Genomic DNA, 19,830 nt, shown 5'->3' on the forward strand with positions numbered 1-19,830 from the left:
TACTGAAAGGGGCAGTATACCCCCTTGATCAATATGAAATAAATGAATAGGACTTGTGCTGAACATAGTTTTTGTCTTTTTTTTTATCACAACAAAGCTATGGTTTTTGTTGTTTCTTAATCTTGAGCTAAACAGAGCATGCAGAAAGACTGAAGCCACTCCATGTTTTTTTCTTGCAAGGTCAATAATTAGATTACCAGTAGACAGCCCCTTCTATTCACCCTTTATTGTGACTTTTTTTGCCTTACAGCTAATACAGCGGGATTATGTCTGCACTGTGCATTTTAATTGGACACAATAGTTGCTCTCACTCCTGTTAAGATGGCCATAGACGCAAAGATCCGATTGTACGAATCATCATACGATCGGACTTCCCCATCTCCCGACCTGCCATTAACCATTGAGATCAAATAAAGTAGTAAAAGAACAGATGAGCCGATGTTCTGCCCCTGACAACAATCGTACAAAAGTTATGTCTGACAAAAGCTGGTGACAGTATCCATCTGAAAATCGTATGATCGGCAATACATGCAGAGATATTATCAGCAGCCGACAGAATTCTTTAAACCTGTCCGATCGACCAAACGACCGATCTCCGCCGGACGAAAAATGTCTGGACTCTCCACACACGGTCCGAAAATCGTACGAATTCTCCATTCGTACGATCTGATCCAGCTTTAGGTAAGTAAGCCTGTGCATATATTTATGTTCAGTGAGATTTACCTTAAATAGACCTGTATGTAATTGGTTATTGTTTCCTGTGTCAGTACCACAGTTCATACTAATCAATAAATGTGTTAATTCAACTCTGATTGATAATTCTTTTTTCTGTCACTTTTTTTATGTGTGAAAGAGGCCTACAGTAAAGATATACCTTCTAGATATCCAGATTTTCCAAAGTCCCACATTTTAATAAGAGAATGGAAAAGGATTATTGTAAACTGGATGTTTTCATCATGGTTCTCTCAAGAACAAATGTCATGATCTAAACTCCTTTCCTCACTAGCATATAGTTCCAATTCACTTTAATGCATAACATGTTACCTAGGGCAAATGCTTTTGACTGGAAGCAAGTTTCTCTTTGGAAATGTGGGAATAATTGGGTACGTGGCCTCTTAGGATCAATAGAGTGGACCAAAAATGTTCTAAGATTGTTATTTGTAAAATTGGCAGGTATGCTGAGGGACTTGATGCAAGGCAAAGCAAAAAGCTCTGGCCTAGAACTTGAGATTCATTTACGTGTGTTTGGTTTTCTAAAATTTACTCTAAGCTTAACTGAATATGGAATGGTTGGATACATTGGAAGAAAGCAAATTACAATCGCACACCCTGTCGCTCCGACAAATAAATGTCCCCGGTGCACAGTGGGAGAGGAATTGGAAACCTCGTAACCAACATTGGATAAATCATGTCTGGGCATGGGTCTGGCAGCTAACTGGAAGCCTGTGCAGAGCAGGAGAAGCAGAAAACTTTGTTTTTATGCCAAAGCCAAGCACAGAAAGACCAAGAATAGCCATAAGTTTTTGCAATTTAGTTGCTAATGAGGTGGCACCAACCTCTGCATCAAGGCAAATTGACATCTAGAACTAAAAACATATACAACAAAATGACAACCAGTTAGAAACCTGCTTTTTTTAAACACTATTAGCCTGAGTGATTTAAAGGAGAACTAAACCCTAAAAATGAATATGGCTAAAAAGGACATAATTTATATATTGCACTTATTTCACCAGTCTAAAGTTTCAGCTTATTAATAACAGCAATGATCCAGGACTTCAAACTTGTCACAGGGGGTCACCATCTTGGATAGTGTCTGTGACACTCACATGCTCAGTGGGCTCTGAGCAGCTGTTGAGAAGCTAAGCTTAGGGGTTGTCACTAATTATCCAGCAGAAAATGAGGTTGGTCTGTAATATAAGCCTATGCTACAGGGCTGATAATTAAATTCTGATGCTAATTGCACTGGTTTCTGTGCTGCCATGTAGTAATTATCTGTATTAATTACTAATCAGCCTTATATTGTGACATTTCTATTCTATGTGTACTGTATATTGTGAGTGGGTCCCTAAGCTCAGTAAGTGACAGCAGCACAGAACATGTGCAGTGAATCAGCAGAAAAGAAAGTGGGGAGCTACTGGGGCATCTTTGGAGGTGCAGATTTTCACTGCTAAAGGGCTGTGGTTGCTTGGCCTGGTACATAAGCTTAAAAAATAATGTACAACATTTCTAGCCTACTTTAGTTCTCCTTTACAGTTAAACTGTCCATTTAACTAGACAAGTGTTATTTTTGAGTGAGTAATAAAAAAGTCCTCACCAGTGGCATAGCTAAAGAGGAAACAAACCCTGTGTACTAGTGCAGGTCAAGAAAAATTTGACCCGACCCTAACCCGCCCCTCTGCCTCCAAATTTATAGACTTGCGCCTGCACTGCAATGACATCACAGAAGGGGTTGGGCCATTCAGGCACAAATCTATGAAAACAGCTCACTTGAGGAGGTCAGTAAGGTCAACCCGTACCCGACAGTAGTATCCACCCGAGGATTCTGCGTGTATAGGGTCGGCGGCACATCACTATTGTATACAAATGAGATGGGGGTAAGAACCCGTTAGGGATGTCCGAATCCACTATTTTGGATTCGGCCGAACCTCCGAATCCTTAGAGAAAAATTCAGCCAAATACCAAACTGAATCCTAATTTGCATATGCAAATTAGGGGTGGGAAGGGGAAAACTTTTTTTACTTCCTTGTTTTGTGACAAAAAGTGACGCGATTTCCCTCCCAACCCCCAATTTGTATATGAAAATTAGGATTCGGATTCGGTTCAGCCGGACAGAAGGATTCGGCCGAATCTGAATCCTGATGAAAAAGGCCAAATCCTGGCCGAATCCCGAACCAAATCCTGTATTAGGTGCATCCCTAGAACCCGTGACCCCCCATTGCCATGTGTACAGCTATTACCTGTTGCCCCCTGCATTTACATAGATCAATATATCAGAGAGGGATGCAGAAGAATGTGCGAAAAAATTGTATAAAACTCTTTAGCTTATATACTCTAGCATTTCTATTATTTTGGTATTTACGTGTGGTGAATCCTATTCTTTTTTCACATTAGCAATAAGTAGTAATTTAGAATGTTTAGGGAAAACCCTTTAAATAACATTTAACAGTTTACTGTGTTCAGCTAAATTTAACGTTTACATCTTCCGGGCTGATCTAAATCTATACCAGTAATTGTTTTTCCCAAGCACAAAGCGATGCATCTGGACAATGTTATACAGGGTTTCAATGAAAAATTAACGTGCTAAAACCTCTAAATGTCCTTACCTCTTAATTAGAGCGGAATAGTAATACCCAGAAGAATAAAGCAGAATTAGCGCTTGTTTGGCAGTTTTGAAAACAAAATGTAAATGGGGCAGTGTTGGCATGTGTTTGGCTTGTTCATAGGCCTAGGCATATGCCCGCTGCCAGGGATTCAGTCTGCTAATGATCTGATATAGATGGAGATAGACAGAGGCAAGCAGAATAAAATAAAGACTGAGAAAAAACTGATTGTCGTGTTGTGTTTTGTCATGGAAATATTTTCGAGGCACAGTGCCACTATTATAATGTCTGCACCTCGTTTTCTTTGTGTGAATGTCACCAGTTCTTTTTCAGAAATAGATTTTAAATGAAGGCAAGTTCATTATTTGTGGTTTTATCTGGATTAACTGATATTTGCCACAGTTCAAATGACTTCAGCTTGGCCTCGAGCTGCAAACAACGTGCCTTTCACTGCTTAAAGGAGAACTGAACCCTAAAAATGAATGTGGCTAAAAATGCCATATTTTATATACTGAAATTATTGCACCAGCCTAAAATTTGAGCTTCTCAATTGCAGCAATGATCCAGGACTTCAAACTTGTCACAGGGGGTCACCATCTTGGAAAGTGTCTGTCACTTGCTCAGTGGGCTCTGAGCAGCTGTTGAGAAGCTAAGCTAAGGGGTCGTCGCAAATTATCCATCAGAAAATGAGGTTTGGATAAATTGGAAGAAAGCAAATTACCCTTGCAAAACCTGGCGCTCCGACAAATAAGTGTCCCCGGTGCACAATGGAAGAGGAATCAGCAACCTCGTAACCAACATTGAATAAATTGGAGTCAAGTCTGGGCATGGGTCTGGCAGCTAACTGGAACCCTGTGCAGAGCAATAGAAGCAGAAAACTTTGTTTTTATGCCAAAACCAAGCACAGAAAGACCAAGAACAGCCATGGGTTTTTGCAATTTAGTTGCTAATGAGGGGGCAGAAACCTCTGCATCAAGGCAAATTGACATCTAGAACTAAAAACATATACAACAAAATGACAACCAGTTAGAAACCTGCTTTTTTAACACTATTAGCCTGAGTGATTTAAAGGAGAACTAAACCCTAAAAGTGAATATGGCTAAAAATACCATATTTTATATAGTGAACTTATTGCACCAGCCTAAAGTTTCAGCCTCTCAATAGCAGCAATGATCCAGGACTTCAAACTTGTCACAGGGGTCACCATGTTGAAAAGTGTGACGCTCACATGCTCAGTGGGCTCTGAGTAGCTGTTGAGAAGCAAAGCTTAGGGGTTGTCGCAAATTATCAAGTAGAAAATTAGGTTGGTCTGTAATATAAGCTGATGTTACAGGGCTGATTAAATTCTGATGCTAATTGCACTGGTTTCTGTGCTGCCATGTAGTAATTATCTGTATTAATTACTAATCATCCTTATATTGTGACATTTCTATTCTATGCGTACTGTATATTGTGAGTTGGTCCCTAAGTTCAGTAAGTGACAGCAGCACAGAGCATGTGCAGTGAATCAGTAGAAAAGAAGATGGGGAGCTACTGGGGCATCTTTGGAGACACAGATCTTTACTGCTAAAGGGCCGTGGTTGCCTTGGGCTGGTACAGAAACCCAAAACATAATGTACAACATTTCTAGCTTTAGTTATGCTTTAGTTCTCCTTTAAGAGCAATTAATGAAGCATGCCAGGACACTAAGAGGTAGAATGACTTGTCCAGGGTTAATTGGGGCTTCCACAGGGATTTAAGTCTTGGTCTATTGCTTGAGCTAGAGCAGAGGTCCCCAACCTATTTTACCCATGAGCTACATCCAAATGTAAAAAGAGTTGGGGAGCAACACAAGCATAAAAGTTCATGGGGGTGCCAAATAAGTGCTATGATTGGCTATTTGGTAGCCCCTATGTGGACCGGCAACCTATAGGATACTTTGTTTGTCAGTACACCTGTTTTTTTGCAATCAAAACTTTCCTCCAAGCCTGGAATTAAAAAATAAGCACCTGCTTTGAGGCCACTGGGAGCAACATCCAAGGGGTTGGTGAGCAACATGTTGCCCTTGAACTACTGGTTGGGGATCACTGTTCTAGGCTAATTCTTCCCTATTTCAGCTACCTCAAGACAAAGCAAGTAAAACAAATGACCCCTTTGCTAAGTAACATTCTGTTATGGTAAGAATACTGTATTGTGAGACCAAAGCAACTGATATGGAGCTAAAATCAGAGGTGATTGTTTAGTCTTCCTTTAATTATTATTTATATGTTTTGAAGGGAATTATATTTCACATATTTTAAAGAACAGGGGAAACCTATCACTGTTGTCCCAGTGAATTAGGGATTCCTTGTCCTTTACATGCTTTCTATACAAGTGAATGAGGGGGGCTAGCAACCATATATATGTGGCATGTGCTGAAAATTTGTTTTGCCTCTTGTTTAAAAAATATATATATTATGAATGAGTGACCAAAGGAATCTATAAAAGGCGAGTGTTGGCTTTAATGTTTCCATAATGGCAGATTTAAGCTCCAGTGCAGGTGTTGCTAAATAGGAATTATGTTTTCTCTGTTCAAAGCTGGAGTATTCCAATCCATCCAGGAGTCTGATCAATGCCCCACAGAATCACTTGGGCTGGAATTTGAATAATGGAATGAGGGACAAAAATTGTTTGACCACACCCATTTTCTGTCCAGATCCACTAAATACCATGTCCATTTTACAACATTTTGCAGGTAAGTATGAACACATTTCTGGGGATTTTAGAGCCATATTTGATGTGTTATTACAGTTTTGCTAATAATAATTAAGCTGCGAGTCTCAGTTCTCCCAAGAGACCTGCTTATCTTAGTTACAAATATATCTAAGTGCAGGTGCTGAGTATTCTGGGCTCTCTGCCAAAAGCCTCTTATTTAATTAAGTTTCAGAAACTTTGTATCTTTTTCTGGTGTCAGTGCAGGAGATCAAAGGGAAATGCAGGACAGAGACTTTGGGCTGAGCTGTCAATATCGGGACAGATGCAGAAAGTGTGACAGTTGGACCATATGGTACAGGATTAACCCCAAAAATATGTGTGGACCCAGTGAAATGAGGGTATGAAGGCGCATCCAGAGGGCAGGAGTTATTTGTATTCAAACTGTAAAACCGAAAAAGTGTCTGTTGTGGATCCTGCAAACTTACTTATGATTTGTTGTAATCATGTAATTTACTTTTTTTCTAATCTCATCAATTTGGCATATCCTTGGCATATTCTATCTTGATAAAGAGAAACTTTTTTTTTTAATACAAAAAGCACATCTTTTTAATAAAAGTTGAGTTTATTTGGCATAATTGTTCTTCTTTATTAAATGAATGAGATGCCATTAGGGTTGCCATGCTTTTTTCTCCATAATACCGGCCTTTATATTGGAGGTGCTGGCCCTAGCTGGTGATTTACCGACTGGGCCGGTCAAATACTGACCATAGATGCCATTGACTGCAGGTATTACAAGTCGGGAATCTATTGTCTGGAATGCTTGGGACCTTGGGTTAAGGTATTTGAAATTTGGATATGTCTACAAAAACAATAAGGTTTTATTGCTACCAACATAGATTTATACCTAGTTCCTGACAGCGACAAGGTACTGTCTTATTAGTACCGAGAAACGGGAAATCATAAAAAAAATAGATTTTTTTTTTTTATGGGAAATGCCATACCCCCAGGCTTCTAGATAATATATCCCATACCTGTACAGCGTTTGCATTCATGATTGTCTTCACTTCAGCTATTTGGTTGTACAGGTATAGGATCCCTTATCTGGAAACCCGATATCCAGAAAGCTCCGAATTATGGAATGGCTGTCTCCCATAGACTCCATTTTATCCAAATAATCCAAATTTTTAAAAATGATTTCCTTTTTCACTGTAATAATAAAACAGTATCTTGCACTTGATCCCAACTAAGATATAATTAATCCTTATTGGAAGCAAAACCAGCCTATTGGGTTTATTTCATGTTTAAATGAATTTCTAGTAGACATAAGGCATGAAGACCCAAAATATGGAAAGATCCATTATCCGGAAAACCCCAGGTCCCGAACATTCTGGATAACAGGTTCCGTACCTGTACTTGAAACAGATTTCATGCTGTGAAAAACTCTTTTGAATGTAGTACCTAGAAAAAAGAAGATGCTTTGGGATGACCACCTATTGACGGAAGATTTGAGAATCATCCAGTCCAAACACATGAACGGTCCCTTGCCGAGCCTGTATCTTACCATTTTAGCAGCTGACCACAGATATTTATTACTGATGTACAAGTTGGCTCTGTCTAATCAACAAAATGTATTTAATATCTCTAGCCATTTTCCCAGAGTAATAACATCATTTGTCATTCTTAGCCTGGGAATGGTTCGCTGGTAGCTCCTACTGCATTATTTCCCCAGCCTCTTGCAAAACCTGATTAATATAAGCAATTATACAGTGCAGCTCTTCAACGAGAATTAGTAATGACAATTGGCACAGAAATAGCTGCACATCAATAAGGGAACGGAGCAGGCTGGATGATTTCTTTTTGGACCGCAGCATGGAAAAGCCGCAGGCTTAGGCTTCCTGCAAATAAAGCTGCTGGTCTGGCCTCCATGAGTTAAAATCCTCTATCCAATTATTTGTGCCCTTGTATGTGACCGAATCAATGGCTTTGTGAATTTACACACCATTAGAATCACTGCCAATATTACTCTGCCAGGGAAAACACTGGCTCCTGTTGTCATAAAGGGCAAAGAGAAAAGCTTCATACCGGGTTTGGGAAAAGCTCTTTGGCTTCAAATGAAATGAACCTGGGGGTCTATAGGTTAAGCTGAGTACAGGGATTTCTAATAGGGTTACTGGCGCCCAGAGGTATTGGAGGGATGAACTGCTTTGTACTGTGCAGCATGTTCTTCTTATTGTGGAGATCCAGCATTTCTTTTCAACTGCATGATATTCTCCGAGACTTGCAGACAGAGAATGCCTTCCTACACAGCAAGGTGGAGAATATGACAGAAATGCTGATGGAGCTGAAATTCTACATCTGGAACAACACCCGAGGTAACAAAAACACAGAGGGTACAAGGCAGGTACCAAGTAGGAAGAAGGGGGGGGGGTTAGGATTGTTATGAATAAAGCAGAGGGCCCATGCTCTCTAAGATGTACTGCATATAAAACTATAGCTACTAGGCTGAATTGTATAGACAAGAAGTTTCACTTGCTGTCCCTCGCTCCATGCAGACTCCCAGCAGCAGGGTACAAAAGCCATGCCACTAACATTCCCAAAGTGAGGAGAGTCTGTACAAAGTGTTTCCTCCAAGTAGCTGAAAAAAACATGCATGTTAAAGGGATTGTTCACCTTTAAATAAAAGGGGTGGTTCACCTTTAAGTAGCAACTTTTCAAATTGCCTTCATTATTTATTTTGTATAGTTTTTGAATTATTTGCCGCCTTCTTCTGACTCTTTCCAGCTTTCAAATGGAGGTCACTGACCCCATCTAAAAAACAAATGCTCTGTAAGACTACACATTTATTGTTATTGCTCCTATTGATTTCTCATCTTACTATTCAGGTCCTCTCCTGTTCAAATTTCAGTCTTTTATGCAACTATCACTCTCTATGACATACTTAGGGGGTTATTTATCAAAGTCCGAATTTATCTCAATATTTTCTGAAAAAAACTCCGACCAAATCCACATGGGTTTTTTGGGCTTATTTATTAATACAGTTTCCTGAAAATTTTGTTTGTGGGAAAAATATTTTTTTTGGTATTTTTCACCCGAAAACTCAGAATTTTGCTCAGGGTATTGCCAAAAACCCAGCGCACATCAGAAAGTCATTGGGACTTCTCCCATTGACTTATATGCAACCTTGACAGGTCTGAGGTGCCGGATTTTCAGATTCAGACTTTTCCATCCTCAGGGTTTAATAATTTCCAAAAAATTTGGTGATTTTTTTTTTTTTAAAAGTCAGATTAATTTTTCATGATTTTTGCATTCCGAGTTTAGTAAATAACCCCCTAAAAGTTAGCTTAAAGGCGAACAACCATTTTAGCGTTTAATATGATGTAGACAGTGAGTCCTTTTGCAGTTAGTCCTATTTTTGTAGTTTTTGAATTCTATAGCTTTTTGTTCAGCAGCTGTCTGGTTTGGAATTGCAGCAGCTAGCTGGTTGCTATGGTCACATTTTCCCTAGCAACCAGGCAGTGCTTTGAATGATAGATAGGAATATGAATAGGAGAAGCCTGAATATAAAGATAAGTAATTAAAAGTAACAATAAAAATAGACTAGTAGCCTCGCTGAACAAAAGGGTTGTTTTTTCAAGTTTGTTCAGTGACCCCCATTTGAAACCTGCAAAGAGGCAGAAGAGCAAGCAGATAAAAAATTAGAACAAACTGAAAAGTTGCTAAAGCCATTCTATCATATGCTTAAAATTAACTTAAAGGTGAGCTACTCCTTTAAGATAGTGAACCATCAGGTTTGTAAATTGTATTGTATGTTACCTATAATGTAATTTAATGTAGTTGTCACTGCAATTATCTACTACCCATAAAGTATGAATAAGATGTGCAGATACAGTGAAACCTCGATTTTAAGTCCCCTGATTTTAAGTTTTCCCGCATTTTACATTTTTTATTTGTGGTCCCACCAATTTATTATGCATTTCAACTGGTGCATTTTCCTGATTTTAAGTAATGTTTTCCAGGATTTTACATCCTGATGTACCCAAAAATTGCTTTTTTTCCTCTATGAATGTTATTTTTTGTGAAAAAAAGAGGTTTAAAATACTAACCAGATATATATTTTGCCATGGTTCTGCCTGTAAATGGTCAGTTCCAATTAGTCTGCCCCTTATACAGTCGTGCACAAATCACTTATTAATCTGTTGGTGCTTTTTAAATGCGCGTTATTAATAATAATAATAATAATAATAATAATAATAATAATAAATATGGATAAATGCATTTTAGGCATTCACCATAATTTTCCTTGAGAAATGATGGAGCCACGATGCATTAAACAATGGGAAATCATTTGAGTTTATGTAACCTGTTATTCACCTACGCTGCTAATCTCCACTGTGCCGTATAAATATGCAAACATGGTGTATTTGGATGTGCGTATTGAAGAAGTTCCCGTAGGGACAGGCCTATCATGTTTATATAATACATACAAGTGCCAGTAAGTGGAAGTTAAACTATCTTGCTAGAAAACAGAAGTATAAATGGACTGTCTCTATATAAATGTTAACATTTCCATGTTCCAATTTGTCTGTTACTATAAATTCTTTTTTGCAGGTTCAGCACCTACTCCAGACCATCTCCAAGAAGGTGTTTCATGCAACCAAGATACTGTCTGGGCCGGATCTTCCCAGATCAACACCCCTGTGCCAGTCCTTATTGCAGCCACACAGGCACTTCTTACATTTATTAGTAAATAGTTGTCTTCTTGTCCATGATCTGCTTTCATAGCATTCCAACTTCCAACCTCTGTTCAGTTCAGTGCCACCCGCCTTGAACAATCCAGCGAATCATGTGTGAGACAACACAGACCCAAGCAGTTCTGAAACAGTAACATTTTAATAAAAAATGTCATAATAATATTAGTTTAGGCTTGGATCACTCTGTCATGGGTATTAGTGATGTGAACAACACCAGAATGGGTAGAGTACCAGTACAGTACCAAGGGCTGTTAGTGCTATATGCTTCAGCCACTTGGGAAACTTTTAAAGGGATAACTTTTTGTATGTAGAATGGCAAATTCTAAGCAACTTTTCAATTGGTATTCATTGTTATGTTTTATAATTTTTCAATTTGTTGCCTTTTTCTTCTGACTTTTTCCAGCTTTCAAATGGGGGTCTGTGACTCCCATTAAAAACAAATGCTCTGTAAAGCTACAAATGTATTGTTATTGCTACTTTTTATTACTTGTCTTTCTGTTCAGGACCTCTTCTATTTATATTCCAGTCTCTTATTCGAATCATTGCATGGTTGCTAGGGTAATTTGGACCCTGGCAACCAGACTGCTAAAAATTACTGCTAAATAAAAATCGAAATAACTCAAAAAACACAAATAATAACACATGATAACTAAGAATACCACATTCTACATAATACTAAAAGTTAATTTGAAGGTGAACAATCTATCTATCTACCTATCTATTTATCTCTCTCCCTCTATCTCTATCTATTTTATCTCTTTCTCTCTCTCTCTCTCTCTCTCTCTCTCTCTCTCTCTCTCTCTCTCTCTCTCTCTCTATCTATCTATCTATTAATCTCTCTCTTTTTTTCTCTCTCTCTCTCTCTCTCTCTCTCTCTCTTTATTCATCCATCATCTATCTATCTATCTATCTATCATTTATACGTTTGTCTATCTATCTAACAATTTATCTATCTGTCTATATATCTATCATCAATCTCTCTCGCGCTCTCTCTTTCTCTCTTTCTCTCTCTATCCATCTATTAATCTCTCTATCTATCTATCCATCTATCTTTACGTCTGAATATCTATCTCTCTGTCTCCCTCCTTCTCTTTGTCTCTCTCTCTCTCTATTTATCTCTCTCTCTTTCTCTCTCTTTATCTATCTATCATCTATCTATATCTGTCTGTCTGTCTGTATTTCTCTTGCTTAACAGCATTGGACTTGACTAGTCAGTAGCCTAGCTGTCTGTAAACAATGCAAAATTGTGACCCACTTGAGGGGGTTTAGAAGTAGGCTTTCTCTGCAAATTAATTTACATTAAAACAAACTGACCTCACATACTGAGTTTTCTAATAATGACAGGGGTGCTAGTTGTGGCCTGTAGATTCATACAGTTTAAAAGTGAAAGGGAAAGTTACTGTTGTGTAATGGCTGCATGCCTCTGCTAATAAAGCACTGTTATACTCTACACATCCTCGGCTACCCAAAACATAACAAATGGGGACAAGGATGGCTCTTCTACCTCTGCAGCAGCCTGCACCTTATTTTCCAAACTCTGGTGAGCCTACCATACCTTTTACTGCTTGGATCCGTATGTTTGAAAATTACATTATTGCTGCTGACCAAGGGGAGATTTCTGCTGCTAGAAAGCGTGCTTTACCTAGGGGCAGATTTATCAAAGGTCAAATTTCGAAATGAAATATACTTCGAAATTCGACCATCTAATGGCTATACTTCGACTTCGAATATCGAAGTCGAAGTTTTTTTTACCGAATTTGACCGTTTTGTGGTCGAAGCAAAATCATTCAATCGAACTATTAAATCATTCGAATCAACTTCGAATACAAAAAATTTAGAAAAATGCATTAGAAAGCCCCCATAGGCTAACATAGCACTTCGGCAGATTTAATTTGGCAAACTATAAGGGGCGATTCACTAACTTCGAGTGAAGGATTCAAAGTAAAAAAACTTCGAATTTCGAAGTGTTTTTTGGGCTACTTCGACCATAGAATGGGCTACTACGACCTTCAACTACGACTTCGAATCGAAGGATTCAAACTTAAAATCGTTTGACTATTCGACCATTCGATAGTCGAAGTACTGTCTCTATAAGAAAAAACTTCGACCCCCTAGTTCGCCATCTAAAAGCTACCGAGCTCAATGTTAGCCTATGGGGAAGGTGCACATAGGCTTTCCTAAGTTTTTTTGATCGAAGGATATTCCTTCGATCGTTGGATTAAAATCCTTTGAATCGTTCGATTCGAAGGATTTTATCATTCGATCGAAGGATTAATCGTTCGATCGCACTATTTGCGATAAAATCCTTTGACTTCGATATTAGAAGTCGAAAGATTTTAATCCTCGATATTCGACCCTTTGTGAATCGGCCCCTAAAAGTCAAAGTTTTTTTAAAGAGACAGTACTTCGACTGGTCGAATATTCAAAAGATTTTACTTCGAATCTAAATAAATTCGAAGTCGTATTATCCTATTCGATGGTCGACGTATCCTAAAAATTACTTCAAATTTTTTTACTTCGAAAATTCCCTCAAATTCACTTCGACCCTTGATAAGTCTGCCCATTATATTAGAGGGACAGCGTATATTCTATACATTACCATTACCTGATGATACTTATGAAACTGCTCTTACTGCTATAAAGAACTTTTTCGTGCCAAGAGTAAATGTGGTTTCTGAAAGATATAAATTCCGCCAACGCGGACAACGTAATGGCGAATCCACAGAACAATTTGTAACAGCTTTGAGAGAGCTGGTTGTTACCTGTGAGTTTGGGAATCTTACAGATGAAATGCTAAGAGACCAAATAGTGGAATAAACAGACTCACCTCGCATTAGAGGGAGACTGCTCCTAGAGCAAGATTTAACCCTTGCAAAGGCTATTACAGTTGCTAGCCAAATTGAAACAGCAGTAGCAGAGGCTAAAACTCTGAGTCAGGGAACTGCTGGGAATGTACAGACTGTGAATTCAGCACTGTGGCCTAATAATGCACAGTCACAGTCAAAATACAGTGCTAAGGAAAGGGATTCACCTACACTGCAAAACCATGCAGCAAATACAAATAGAAAATACTGCTTTCCCTGTGGTTCAACACAACACACTGCAAATCATGTTACATGTCCTGCAAAATCTAAACGGTGCCGCAAATGCACAAAGGTAAGACATTTTGCTAAGATCTCCTGTAGTTCTGCCATAGTTCTGACTACTTCAAATGTCACAGTATTAAGTGTGGATAAAGCTGGTACATTTATTCCAGACAAGTTTATATGAACTGTCAGTGTCAGTACTGCTTCTGCTGACAAGGGACACTCCATTAACCTGATGCTTGATACAGGTTCAGCTGTTTCTATACTACCAAAGGATATTTTCTTGAAATACTGAAACACTTTGCAAAAAATCCGCTTGTTGCACCTGCCCTGAAACTGGTCAGTTACTTAAAGGATCCAATCCCAGTGCTTGGTTGCTTGCCAGTCACTGTACAATCTGAATCAAATACTGCAAAATGTGACTTTTACATTGTGAATAAGGGTACTACTATACTTGGAAGGGATCTCTTTGCTGCATTAAACCTACAATTAGTTGATGGTCTCATTACTACAGCACCAGTGCCTGCCACACAGCCAGTGTCTATATTGTCACCACAAAGCAACACTTCACTGGGTTGTGCAAAGAACTTTGTACACAAAGTTAAATTGAGACCAGATGTAAAACCAGTACCATTTCCTGATTCAGCATGGGAAAAACTTGCTATTGATATTGTCGGCCCTTTTACAGATGCTCCTATAGACTGTTATAACCTTGATAGACTATTACAGTAAATGGCATGAAATTTCATTTGTTTCTCATATAACACCAGCTACAGTAATAACATTCTCTACAGTCTTCAACAGAGAAGGTAATCCAAAGGAGTTAATATCAGAGAACAGACCATAGTTGGTCTCATATGAGTTTGAATCCTTTCTGAGTGAGAGGAATATTGTGCATAGGAAATCTTCAGTGTATTACCCACAAGCAAATGGAGAAATTGAGCGATTCAACAGAAGTCTGAAAGAAGCTCTACAGACAGCAAATCTTACTGGGAAATCTTGGAAAGTATTTACAACAGAGTTCCTACATAACTACAGAGCAACGCGCCATGCAACAACCCAATCATCTCCAGCTGAATTATTACATGGCAGACAGATGCGCACTAAGTTACATGTTGCAGACATCAAACTTCCACAAAATACTGTGCCTACAAAATCATCTACTGCTGACATTGTGAAACGTCAACAAGCCAAATGCAAGGCTTATACTGACAGAAAACGTGGTGCCAGAGAAGTGCACTTTCAGCCTGGATCTTTAGTCAGAATTAAGAAACCAGGAATACTGAAACAAGGACAATCTAAATTTACTACACCACTTGAAGTGAGACGCCAGCGAGGACCATACACATATGAACTGTCTGACGCATATGGAATGCAAGTTGTCTTGCTCCTGTTAGATATGACTTTGGAGAAGCTCCATTTAAGGAATGACATATTCCTACTCCTGATGTCAACTGCAATAGGCCTGAAGAAAGTGAACCTATAAGGCTTACTGAGAGAATCAGAAAACTACCTGCATGGACCCAGGACTATGCGATGTGAATAATGTATATTATTGCTTTAAGATGCATTGTTGTTGTTTATTACGTTTGCCCAAATGCTTTCCTACTATAGGGGGAATATGTGGTGTTTATACAAATGGCTTGTAGATGTCACTGTGCCCAGACTTATACTGTGCATACTTCCTGACAGCTTAAAAGTGAAAGTTACTTTTGTGTAATGGCTGTCTGACTCTGCTAATAAAGCACTGTTATACTCTACTCATCCTCGGCTAACCAAAACATAACACTAGTCCCAGACCCATTCTTCTGCAGATGGAACATTGTTTCATCAAAAATAATGTGTGTTAAGCTATGTGTGTTAAAATACTCTTTACAGAGCCCCAGAAGTTGGGTTGCTCTCATATAAAATAATGGGATAACATCAACTCAAATTCAGTGCTCTGAGAAGAGTCAAGGCCAGAAATAATATGACTCCAGTGTCAGACAATTGAATATGCTGTGCCAGAATCGCTTTAATATTTAATAGTTGTGCTTTGGGTTAAAAATAAATACAACTACCTCTTTTTAATAGTGTTGTGTCTCTTTAAAAACTGGTTGCACATAGAACACCGCCCCCCAATCCACATAACTGTATTTGCTATGTACACAGGGATAAAATGCATTGCATGTCATTTTACTGTAGTAGAGTAATGAATACACAGTTCTTGGAAGAAGGTATTATGCAGGGTCAGTAAATTTGCAGAATGCTATTCTTGTCAAATAGAAATCAGTTCCTCACATCTAATGCTCTATGTACTGATCAGCTTGACCACTGCTGAGACTGTTCATCGGGGGTTAATCAGCCTGACATATTAATGAACCTGTACTATTATGTGCTGCATCCAGGACTTGGGGTAGGAGGGCTGTGTGTGAGGATGGAAGCAGCTTTGTTTGGGGGACTCTAACGTAAAGGGGATCTTTTAAATCCTAAGAAAATATAACTGTGATCCTTTGAGGTTGTTTTAGTGATGTTTAATGGTTTCTTAGATATTAGTAGTTTTAGACTGCTAACACTTGGCTTTCAGCTCTTCTCTTTGTAGATCTGAGTGATAACTGAGACTTATTTATAAACACTGGGTACATTTGCACATGGGCAGAAACCGATAGCAACATGTCAGTGATTAGATTTTTCAACCAGCTGCAGGTAGGTCAATGAAAGCAAACAGGGTCGGAACTAGGGGTAGGCAGGGTAGGCACATGTCTAGGGTGCAAAGCAGGAAGGGGCACCAGGCATGTACATTCTCTGCCTCCTAACCCCCAGTCTGGTACTGTCTGCCGCTCTGGCTGGTACTCGCTTCCCTATTCTCGTGCATGCCCTTTTCGCGCATGCGCGTTTTTCCATGCTTATCGGGTGTTGCCACCGCCCAGGCTGCCTAGGGCATCTGAAAGCAAATAACTGATTGGTTGTCATGGGTTGCTGCCCAATGCCAATTTGCCCAGTGTTTATAAATAAAGATGCATTTCCTGTATAGGCAGCCAACCCTATATACAGAGAGCTGTTGAGCCAAAAATCTAGTATCAGCAGTCTAAAACTGCTTATATCTCTGAAGCTACTTAGAAAATAAAATAGGGCAGGGGTACCCAGGTTATAGTGACAAGACAGACATCATATTACAACATTCTAGGTGTGGTGGTCCGATAGGGCTAGTTAGGAAGAGCAGTTTGGTGCTCCACCTAGAAGATAAGTAGTGTGGGGTTAGAACTCCCCAGGTGACACCGGCCTATTGTAGGAGCAACAGTAGTCTCTCTCCTTTACGGTATTGTTGTTTGAGTACAATTGAAACTGCATGTCACATTTGTATTGCTGCATCATGTGTACAAAGGAAACACTCCTTTCTCTCTGTTTGGATGTTCAATAAATCTTCTGTTCATAGTTAAGAAACACTGGTGCCAAGTTTGTTTCAATTCTGTGCCTGGCACATTATAGAGAGTTACCATTCGGCTACATCACCCTGGAAGGTCATTGGACCCCACTTTCTATAAGGTTACATCTACGGTTGCCACCTCTCCCCTTTAATACCAGCCACATATTGAATCCAGATCCTGCATGGCTAGGTAGCAGTTAAAGGGGTGGCTCACCTTTAAGTTAACTTTTAGTATGTTATAGAATGGCCAGTTATAAGCAACGTTTCAATTGATCTTCATTACGGACGTTTTTGCCTACGCTTCCCTGCATTACGCTTTCTTCCGTTCAGCCGCAGGGGAGCCCAGGTGCAGACGGATTACATTTTTTTGAGGGGGCTGTCCCCTTGAAATAATTGACTGCTTCTACTCCTGCGCTCCCCTGAGGCTGAACGGAAGAAAGCTTAATGCAGGGGAGCACTGACAAAATGGAGTGTAAGAGCCCTAAAAGCAAACTCAAAGGTGAACAACCCCTTTAATTGCCGCATGGCTGAACATAAATCAGTTCAGTCTGCAGCATGCATCTTAATTAATTGCTAATTAGCCGTGTAGTGGAACTCTAGTTACATCCATTTTTCTAGCTATTTCTCCATCCACCTTTCATTCCCTGCTTTATCTCTAATACTGCTGATTTGCTTTAGGTTCAGCATTCAGCCAAATCTTTATAGAGAATTCTCTAGCTGTCCATAAATGACAGATTTGATGGTTCCCTGTTAACAACGGAATTCTATTCATTTAATGTAAAATAAATAAATAAAATGAGAACGTTCTATTCATTTGATTAGTTTTTCCTTGTCACACTGGGTTAATGTTAAAGCATCAATTTTACGCAGCAATTCCTGATGCCCAGCAGCGATGCCACCGACCTACTCCTGCACAGATGATATATTATTTCTAAACCATTGCCGGCCTCACATGCCCATAAACTAAGGACTCAGCCTTATCTGAAAAACCCTTCAAAAGAAGCCCGGGCTTTGGCATGCATCCTGGGCAGAATGAGAGTGAATTTATAGCGAGTGCCTTGGTTTGGTTGGCACAGTGCCCGCAATTTATGGGGTGATGGGCAAAGAACGTTTGTGAGGGGGGTTTGCGCTTTTGTTGTTTCAGGATCAGATCCACTTTCATTTCTTTGAAGTCTTCTGGCAAAAAAAAATCTGCATTTTTAACTGATGCCCTGATGTTTTAAACAAGGAATTATCTGTTTGCCTTTATTAGCTGAGCTTCTGCAATGGACCAGTAGATGGCAGCGTTTCCTGATTAAGGGGCCATCGCATCACATTGTGTGTGTGTGTGCTTTTGTGTGTGATCTGCCAGCATTCATCATCCCTGCTCTGCAGTGCACCACCAGCTGAGTGATAACTAGGGGAAAACATGCCTCATCTATTCCCATCCAGAGAATCATGAAATGCAACACGGGGCAGCGTGCAGGTGGAAGGCCTAGCGATGCCAGGCTGAGCTGCTGAAAGCAGGAGGACCATGGGCAAGGTGATACAGGGTAAGTGTAACAGGTCTCAAGTGAGCTGGCACAGTCCTGGCTGTTACTTTCAGGCTGTTAAAGTTACATTGTTTCTTTGGGGTGCAGGTGGGCCCCCTGTGTGCAGTTTCATCAAGGAAAGTGAACCTGGTTATTGTGTGAGAGCATTGAGCATGTGCTGCACCTGCTGTGTTGGGATCTCACAGAGCCTGTTGCTTTGCTCACTGGGTATCCTGCTCTACTTGCTGTAATGCTTAATAGGGAGATACGGCTGAGACCCGGGGTGCCCTGCCACTATGATATTACTGGCTGCTTTCCCTATACTGTCACCAAGTCTTTATGCTGCATGCCCAGTGTGTTTTATAGATCTGCTCAACCTGACACACTGTTCTTAAGCTACAGCTCCCAATGATTTTTTTTTTAAATCGTTTCTTTCCGTCCAGCAACAGAAATAATTTTATTCATGGTCTTTATTGTACTTGGGGCCAAAATACGTTTTTGTGGATTTTAAATGAGATGTTTTATGAAAAAAATGTCTCTTAGTTGCATGGTTTATTTGTCCCTTTCATTTGAACGGAGCTGCTGAAAACCTTGGGCTTTATAAGTTCTATAATAAGAGGTTGGCTCTACCTTTTTCTTTCAATAACGCACAGTAAAGTATCTGTTCATGGGATATACTGAGAAAAGAGAGAATTCCATCTCTGTGTATTTGTGGGGGTGTATTAAAAAAAAAATTTATTATTCGGAATATCAGCACTCACGACTCCAGTAGCTAAATGTGCCTGGGTACATTCCACCATAAAATTCATACTCCTCTGCCAAACGAAGTTGCACTCACAGGACTTTTAAAAAAACAAAAAAATATTTATTTAAGACAAACATTAACGTTTCATCTGTTATATATTGGTATGGGATCCGTTATCCGGAAACCCGTTATACTGAAAGCTCCACATTACATATAGGCCATCTCCATTAGATTCCAGTTTAATCAAAAAATTCCAGTTTTTAAAAATTCTTTATTTTTTCCTACACTAATAAGACCGTACCGAAGACATAGGTAATCCCTATTGGTGGCAAAACAAT

General features: G+C 39.4%; 1 protein-coding gene across 3 annotated transcripts in view; it reads left to right on the forward strand.

The window, feature by feature from the left end:
• The first annotated feature begins 18,219 nt into the window (after positions 1–18,219).
• Positions 18,220–19,830, forward strand: part of gsg1l.L (GSG1-like L homeolog) — a 40,203-nt gene continuing 38,592 nt past the window's right edge. The window contains exon 1 of one of the 3 annotated variants that reach the window (XM_041569524.1): positions 18,220–18,768. Coding sequence is in view for 1 of the 3 variants with exons in the window: in XM_041569526.1 (XP_041425460.1) it covers positions 18,750–18,768 (19 nt within the window). In the remaining 2 variants the exon portion in view is untranslated. The remainder of the gene's footprint in view (positions 18,769–19,830) is intronic. The other 2 variants (XM_018226278.2, XM_041569526.1) reach the window with 2 other exon arrangements.

This window comes from Xenopus laevis, chromosome 7L, assembly GCF_017654675.1.
Source record: "Xenopus laevis strain J_2021 chromosome 7L, Xenopus_laevis_v10.1, whole genome shotgun sequence".
NCBI lineage: Eukaryota > Metazoa > Chordata > Amphibia > Anura > Pipidae > Xenopus > Xenopus laevis.